General features: G+C 44.0%; 1 protein-coding gene across 1 annotated transcript in view; it reads right to left on the minus strand.

Moving 5' to 3' along the window:
• Window positions 1-2,759, minus strand: part of ZNF84 (zinc finger protein 84) — a 49,665-nt gene extending 46,906 nt beyond the window's left edge. The window contains exons 1-2 of the mRNA XM_046641010.1: window positions 2,665-2,759; window positions 1,793-2,511 (exon numbers count right to left, since the gene is read on the minus strand). Coding sequence (XP_046496966.1) covers window positions 1,793-1,825 — 33 coding nt within the window. The 5' untranslated portion in view covers window positions 1,826-2,511; window positions 2,665-2,759. The remainder of the gene's footprint in view (window positions 1-1,792; window positions 2,512-2,664) is intronic.
• Between the last annotated feature and the right edge of the window lie 6,387 nt (window positions 2,760-9,146).

The raw sequence follows: 9,146 nt of genomic DNA on the forward strand, positions 1-9,146 counted from the left end.
ACAATTGGGGAATCTAAGTGAAGGGTGTTTTTTTAACGCAATACAGCTTTTTATGCTATTCTTGAAACATCTCTATTGTTTTAAAATTATTTCAAAATAAAATATAAAACAAACCCAGAGGGCTTTCCAGCACGATCCTCCACCTCCCTTAAGGAGCCGACGCAAGCTGGCCCTGGCTGCCGCACGCCCCTCCCCGCTCCAGACACACACCTTCTTTCTACTAGACAAGGCCCCTGCTGGTTCCCGCCCTGAGGTCACTGACTAGCTGCTTCCAAAGCCTGGAATGCTTCCTCTCCCCTGGCCCCATCTTCCTATGACTGTCAAGCTGTCATTCAGACCTGCTTACATGTTGCCTCAAGAGAGGGTTGCCAATCTAAAGCAGCCACCCAGCTACTCTCTTTCACATGCAAAACATTCACACCTTTGTTGTCTGTTTATGATGTTCCTCTGATATGTCTGACTGTCTCCCATACCCTCCATGGGGTCATGGACCCTGACAATCTTGTTCAACCCTCATGCCCCAGAAAATTACCTGGCATACTAGTCAATAAATGTTTGTTAAGTTAATACATGCACTCAAAAACAAGGAAATAATGTTTACATTTCTTAGGATGTCTTTAGGTCCTAAGAGGCAATAAGAACACCAACTCTGGGCTGGCCGAGTGGTTGGATTCACACCCACCGCTTCGGTGGCCTGTGTTTAGCCAGTTCAGATCCTGGGTATGGACATAGCACCGCTCACTGGGCCATGTTGAGGCGGCATCCCACATAGCACAACCAGCAGGACAGCAACTACAATATACAACTATGAACTGGGGGGCTTTGGAAAAGAGAAGGAGGAAAGAAAAAAAAAAGATTAGCAACAGATGTTACCTCAGGTGCCAATCTTAAAAAAAAAAAAAAAGAGCACAAACTCTGAAGATGCTCTGCCTAGGTTCGAATCCCAGCTCTGCCACCCCAGTCTCCTTGCATCCCTTACTAGTTTGGACACATGGGCACGCTCCCCAATTTCCTCACAGGGTCCTGAGACTTGAATGGCTTCATGCACACAAGGTGCCAAGCCAAGAGTGGTACCTATTAATACTATTCAATAGTTTTAAAGTCTTCTTTATTTAGGTCCTGTATACTTATATTCACTTATTTTTATCTTTTTTTAATGCTGTTGTAAATGTAGTGCTTCCTCTCATTGCATTTTCCCTATAGTTATTGTTTAAAAACAAAAGCTGATTGATTCTGAAGTTAATTCTATCACTCAGGCCGCCTCAGTGAAGTCCCTTCTCCCCTGCATCCCATCTCTTCCTGTCACACTTGACCACCTAAAAAAGGTCTCCACTATTACACACTATTCCTTCACATCCTGCTGTCCACAGTCTCATGCAACCCACTTTACAACACTCCCTTCACCTCTCAGGAAGTGACCATCTGCACCACCCCCAGCATTCTCTCTGCTCTGGAAAAATTGCTTAAGACTTTAAATTTCCAAATCCAAGGGATACTTTTTCGTCCCACAAGGTACTTCATGTCATGGCTTTTATGAAGTTTTCTTTTCTCAAACTTGCAGGGGAATAAGCCACTCTCCAAACTTTCTCTCACCTCTCCTGCAACCCAGCCCCTCTTCACTGCAGCCCTCTCCTTGTCACTGCACAGAGTCCTCTACTGGTCCCTTTGGGGCTCTATTTGGTCATACCCTGACCTTCCACTAACATAGGTGCCTTTAATCTGTATGTTTCCAGTTGAGAACTCCCACCTGAGTCCCAGACTCAGCTACAGGCACTGCATATACAACACCTACAAAGCCGCACTCTTTCCTGGTTCCTCTTCTCATAGTGTTCCCAAGACCGGAAATATCACCACCACGTGCAGGTCAGCAATCGCTGTAAGGTCTCCCCTCTCGCTCACTCTATTAATCAGGTGCAGAGTCCACGTGGTCCACTGGCCCTCCTTTCCTCCAAAACTGCTCCTTCCTGCTTTGCACCCTCGACCTCCTCTCCCAGCCTCCTCTCCCTATCCATTCACCGCCAGGCCACAGGTCCTCTAAAACAAGAAGCATATTTATCTTTGCACTGCCAGCACCAGTTCCACCGTCCAGCACACAAAGACACTCAGCAAATGAGCTTTCGACAAACGAATGAAGAAAGAGGAGGTTACTTTCCCTAACGAGGTTCTAAAGGTCTGGATATGAAGACAAGTCAGTACTCGTGTGCGAAAAATCCGAGATGAGAGAGCGTCAGTTCCCTAACAAGGGCCCTCATTTCTCTCGGAGCTCAGAGTCCGCAGCGGCAATAAATCATAAGTGCCGAAGGAGAGGGCCCTGGACACATGCCGGAAGACTGGAAGCTTTCTGGAGATCCAGAGACGGGGAGGGGGCAGGAACACGCGAGTCCAGGCCCTGGATGTCGCCGTCCCTCGGTGCCACCCCAAGCGCCGAGTCCGCTTTGAAAGGGACGCTCCCACTCACCCAGCACGAAGCTGTCCGGGGCCCGGCGGCCATCCCGCGCTGCTCCGTGCAGCCTGCGGAGGAGAGAACCGCACCATGAGGGTCTCCCCGCTGCTCCCACCCGCCACCCGAGAGACCCCGCGCACCAGGAGGGAGGGTCGCGGGCGGCAGGCACCGCCCGTCCGGGGCTGAGTCCTCGCACGGGAGCCGGAGCCATGAGTTTGTACCGTTTCGTAGCCCTGACGCGGGAGGGAGCGAGGCCGGGCTGGCTCCGTCCACGCCGCGGACCGACCGTGGGGGGCTCAGCCGGCCAGGATCCTGGTCTGCACTGGACGCTCCGCGCCGTGTTAGCTCCGCGCCTCCGCCCGCTTGGCGGCCACAGAAACTCAGGACGTAGCCGGGCCGCTCCCGTCCACTGACGTCGCGCCGGAAACAGCCCCGCAGGCGCGTACCCTACTACGGCTGCTGCGGCGGCGGCGCACGAGGAAGTACGTCAGGCATCGATGCGCCGGACGAGACGGCACGGAAAGAAAACTACATCTCCCAGGAACCTCTCGGAGGGGCCCTGCTTACTGGCCCAGCTGCCAGCAGGAGGCGGATCTGGACGGTCCCGCACCGCCCCGGCTTCCCCAGAGCCCATGCGGTCGGGGCAAGAGCCCGGGGAAGGGGTTGGAGCGTCGGGCGCCCGCAGGTCTTGATGTCAAACGAGCTAGGGTTGAGACCGAAAGGCGTGGTAGCGAAGGACACTTTGTGAGGCTACGAGCTGCGTTTCACAGGGTTATAAAATAGTTTGGAACATCAGTGCACCAAATAATACAGTTACCGACTTCATAAAGGAGAACCTACAGTGAATGAAAAGAGAAATTAATAGAAGCACAGCGATAACAGACATGAATATACTACTCCCAGTCCAAAAAAGATCAAACAGTCCTCTCTCATAACTTCAATAAAACTGTAAATTAGGGGCCGGCCCCATGGCCGAGTGGTTAAGTTTGTGCGCTCGGCTTTGGTGGCCCAGAGTTTCACTGGTTCGGATCCTGGGCGCAGACGTGGCACGGCTCATCAGGTCATGCTGAGGCGGTGTCCCACATGCCACAGCTAGAAGGACCCACAACCAAAAATACACAACTGGTGGGGGGGAGGCTTTGGGGAGAAAAAGGAAAAATAAAATCTTAGAAATAAATACCAAGCTATAAATCAATAGCATAAACAGGCCTTTCTGCCTGAAAGGCTTTTTTTAAAAAAAGCTTTCTGTTCCACAAATAGTGAATGAAGTAGAGAAATACAGCCAAAACTGTAGATGACACTATATAAGAATTTATAGGAGAAACTTTAAGCAGTGATGACAGGAAATTTCATAATCCCAAGTAATTATAGCAGTAAAAACAAAAGAAAAAAAGTGAATTAAATTCGAAAAAAGCTAGTAGAATAAAGTAAGCCAAAAGAAAGCAAAGGAAAGGAAATATTAAAGATAAAAGCAAACAACTAGACAAAATTAGTAAAAATAGAAAAGACTCAATACTATGAACCCACTCAAAGTAACTGACATATGTAGAACACCATACCTAAAGACTGTTAATTATGCATGGTTTTTATGTGCACATGGAGCAGTCTCCAGAATAGGTCCTATGTTGGACCACAAAATCAGTCACAATAAATTTAAAAGGATTAAAATCATACAAAGTATGTTTTCTGATGAGAGTGAAATTAAATTAGAAATCAACCCTAGAAAAAATGTAGGAAACACCCAGATTTTTGGAAATTAAAAAACACATTTTTTAACTCAAAGAAGAAATCACAGGGAAAATCAGAAAATTCTTTTAACTGATTTAAAATGAAAATGCAATATATCAAAAAAACTGAATCGCTAGAAATCCAAATCCTGAGCTCTTTTCCTTATTCTGCTTACCTCTGATTTCTTTTTGAACCCAGAGCTACTCAGTCACAGTATAGCCTCATAAAATTCCCAAGCAAATTGTGTTTTCAGCAAGTCCGAAACACACATTCTGTGCCCAGTCCTCTGACTGAAGTAAACTCCCTCACCACTTCAGACCTTTCTTAGGCTATCCTCCCATCTAGACTGCCATCTTGTGTCATTTAAATAAATTTAAATGCATAGTTCCTAATCCTAAAGTCTTCCCAGATCTTTCCATATTAGACAGGGACATTAGTCTCCTGCTAATCCAACTCTCCTTACGCATAATTATGACTCTTTCGTTATGGTGTAAAGCTGCTATGGGCCTAAAACAATGCAGAACTATTTTTAGGGAAGAGGATCTAGAAAGGTATTGGGTATAAGGGAATGGAAGGAGGTTCTGGAAAAGTGCATGAGAGAAATAGACACCTGTAAGAATGATGAGGGACAATATATAGACAAGTGGAGGCCAATGAGGATGTTTTAATTTGTAAGATATGACAGACTATAATACAAAGATAACCATTCTGTTCATAGAAAATTAGAGGCAGTGCTGGGGACATCTGCATGCATTAAAGGAAGAAGAGTTGCAACAATGAATAAATATATATGATTACCTTTTTGTTTCTGTATTTTTGATTGATTTAGTTTAACATTTTTTTCCTTAAATATTGGCATGGAAATTGATGCTGGAAACACCATATGTAATTAATGCAGTGAATTTGTATTAAGACTCTTTGGAGGCAAATGCCAGAAATATAGCTCAAACTAGCTTAAACTAATAGAGGAAATTTACTGTCTTTTATAACTGAAGAGTTCAAGCCGTAGCCTTCAGCGAGGACTGGACCCAGGGCTTCAGGTAGCACGAGACTACACTCTCCTTTTGTCGACTGTTTCCAGCGGGCCTCATTTTCAGTCACGCTTTCCTCATGACGTAGCAATGGAAAACTCACACTTCTTTCATAACAGTTGTGGCAAATATGTGGAGACTGACTTTTGTAGGGTCAGATGCCCATCCTTGAACCAGAGTCACAATGACTGATTGTCCAGGCCTTGGTCCATTGCACAAAACCAATAAACTCATTGGCTGAAGCTTCACTGAAACCACAGAGACTAAGCATAGGAGAAGGGTTGTTTCCTAAATAAAATTGAGATAAATTATCAGAAGAAAGAGAATGCATGTAGGGAAGGCAAACATAAAATTTCTCAGGCGTAGTTCTAGAATTACTGACTCCCCTGGTACATGAATTAATCCTGTTCAATGGGACGGTCAAAGCACAAGGAAGCGCTGTGACACATTTTCAATGTTAGGTCACATCTCAAAACCTCCAAAGTTCGTTCTTGTCCACTGCAGTGAATTTTGATCTCACTGTATTTGTGAACTGTGGTATGACTTGTAGTTTGAATCATGTAAATTTTCTCTGTGGCCTTCATATCACATATCATTCCTTGTTTCCTGTTTGCCTGTCTTTACTTTTTTTCTACTTAAATTCTAAGCTTCCGGTAAGAAAGTGCTCTTATTTATTTTTGTTCCTAACTTTGGAAATAGTGGGTTTTCATTAGATATTGGATTGGTTGGTTAATTTACATGGAATATGCCTAGAAAAATTATTCCTCCGTTTTTGAAATTGTCTTTTTCATAATAGTTTCTTCTCAGTCTGCTTCCTTGATTTTCCATTCTCTTCCTGTGTTTTTGTGGACTGTCTACCATACAAGTCTAGGACATTAATACTAAGGGACTTGGCAAAGCCTGAGACATTTATTTCTTAACAAAGACTTATAAACTAGCTGGGACAAGAAGTATACACATGTGGCAGATTGAATTTTGGCGGAAACAGACTTTGTAATAGAGATTTGTGAGCAGGCGGTTTATTAGGTAATGTTCTCAGTAACGACCGCTATAAAGGAATGAGGGAAGCAGAACTGGACAGAGGGAAAAGTTGAGCAGTGATGCATTTACAATGAAGGCCTCCACTAATTCCACAAGGATCTCTGAAGCTGGCCCTTCAGAGGTGTCCAGAACTGAGGCAAAGGAGTGGGGACTATCTTGACCAGCTGTTGACGGCAAAGAGAAGGCTAATCTTGGTGAGTTAGCTCCCCTCTTCTGAGGGCAATTTCTTGAGAGGCACTCATTTATGCCTCTTAGAAAGCACCACAACTGGCATCTGGAGAAATGAGTGCCTCAATCCCAAAGGAGGTTCTGTGCCATATACCAGAACACCCACTACAACACATAAGGAGGCAAAACCACTTAGATAAGACTTTGTCTAAGAGCGTCTTAAAGGTTTAAAGATTTGAAGAAAAATAAGCCTATTGTTATAAAGCCAGCTTTTAAACAGAACTAGACAAAACTACTGTAAAACATACCTTGGGTAGAGTCAGTACCTATACTTAATATGGAAATGTATTCGACTTGATGAAAAGTAGTATTTATACCAATAATGATTTTCAGAGTTCAATCAGCTATATAGAGTTAGAGTGGCCTGCTTTTTTTTTTTCAGCTAGAATCATTTTTCCTTATTTTTCATTATAAAAAGTTGAGCTTGAAATTTCACACAGACTCTAAGTGAAGAGGCCTATATTGTATTTCTTTTTTGAGTCACAATTTTGTATTAAAACCATCTAGGTTTGAATTTTTGATATACCGCTAAATAGCTTTGTGGAACTGGTTTAAATAAAAGTGCTTGGTAAATGTTATCTATAGTGGAAATTAAAAGAAACCTTAAGTAAACTGGAGCCGGGAAGGCCTGCAGGGGGCGCTCTCAGCCCCATCCCACACCGTCAGTGACACCAGCCGGGAAGAGACGCTTGCAGCTCGGACAGGAAGTGAAACCGCTCTGCTGCTGCTTCCTTCCGGAAGGAAGGTCTCTCCCCGCCTGCAACTGCCCAGCCAACGGGAAGCGCCGAAGTTCAGCCCAAGAGAAGGTGTTGCCACCCTGACCTGCTGCTTTCCCCCAGTGGCCTTTCGTTTGGAACAGCCCCTGCCGACTCGCCCTTTTTCTCTAGAAAAGCAGCTCCCTTTCTTTGTTTTCTGGATTTGCCTCTGGTTTGCCATCGCATGGACAGCTTGAGTTGCAGTTGTTTTGGCTATTCCTGAATACACTCGTTTTGAGTTTTTTCAGTTAACATATTATTACATTTATTGTTTATTTTTTTAAAGATTTTTCTTTTTTTTAAAGATTGGCACCTGAGCTAACATCTATTGCCAATCTTTGCTTTTTTTTCTTTTCTTTCTCCCTGAAGCCCCGCAGTACATAGTTGTACATTCTAGTTGTAGGCCCTTCTGGTTGTGCTATGTGGGACACCACTGCAACAAGGCCCAGTGAGTGGTGCCATGTCCACGCCCAGGATCTGAATTGGCGAAACCCCGGGCCACGGAAGTAGAGTGTGTGAACTTAACCACTCAGCCACAGGGCCAGCCCCTGTTATTCTTGTCATTATGAAGTGTGTATGGTTGCAGGGGAGAGGTCTGGGAAGGCCTGGAAGGTTTTTGGTTAGCACCAGGGATATAAATCAATATTAAGATAAGGATTAAAACAGATACAGAATGTTTTGGAGGTTGGAGGGACTGGAGACCTGTGGGAGAGAGTTCACCACTTAACCACATGATTGGAGATGTACAGTGAAGAATATGATTCCAAATCGACTCTCCAATTCCTTAACTTCATAATATCTTCCTATATTATTACAGATGGTCCCTGACTTACGATGGTTCCACAACGATTTTTTGACTTTATGATGGTGTCAAAGTGACATGCTTTCAGTAGAAACTGTACTTTGAATTTTGGTCTTTTCCCAGGCTAGTGATACATGGTACGATACCCTCTTGTGATGCTGGGCAGCAGCATTGAGCCACAGCTCCCAGTCAGCCACGTCATCACAAGGGGAAACAATTTACAATCACAAACACTTACAATCATTCTGTACCAATCCAACCATTCTGTTTCTCACTTTCAGTACATTATTCAGTAAATTACATGAGATATGCAACACTTTATTATAAAATAGACTATGTGTTAGATGATTTTGCCCAACTGTAGGCTAATGTAAGAGTTCTGAGCTTGGTGAAGGTAGGGAGGCTAAGCTGTGATTTTGGTAGATCAGATGCGTTAAATGCATTTTTGACATATTTTCAACTTATGATAGGTATCGGGAAATAACCCCATCATAAGTTGAGGAAGATATGTATTTCCCTTTATCTTATCTAGTGGTTTTCAAAGTTTAGGATTCATTGGAATCACCTAACCAGGTTGTTAAAACATTTGTTCTTTACTCAGAGGACAAGATTTGGACCTTTGTATTTTTTTTTTTTTTAAATGAACGAGGCATGTGTTTTTTTTTTGTTTTTGTTTTTGTTTTTTTTTTTAAAGATTTTATTTTTTCCTTTTTCTCTCCGGTACATAGTTGTGTATTCTTCGTTGTGGGTTCCTCTAGCTGTGGCATGTGGGATGCTGCCTCAGCGTGGTCTGATGAGCAGTGCCATGTCCGCGCCCAGGATTCGAACCGACGAAACACTGGGCCGCCTGCAGCGGAGCGCGCGAACTTAACCACTCGGCCACGGGGCCAGCCCCTTGGACCTTTGTATTTTTAATAAACTTGTTAGGTGAACATGACGCTTGCCAAAGTGTGAGAATCATTGATTTACCTTCTCTATTCTTTCTCAGTTTCCTAGAAAAAATCTAATTTTCATTGTTATTGTCCAATTTTTGGATTGCAAATCCATAGCTGAGAGCTGCCTGTGCCATTCATGTCCAATCGACATCATCTGAAGTTTAAACACCCCACTTTTAGTAT

This window comes from Equus quagga, chromosome 15 (genome assembly GCF_021613505.1).
Source record: "Equus quagga isolate Etosha38 chromosome 15, UCLA_HA_Equagga_1.0, whole genome shotgun sequence".
Taxonomy (NCBI): domain Eukaryota; kingdom Metazoa; phylum Chordata; class Mammalia; order Perissodactyla; family Equidae; genus Equus; species Equus quagga.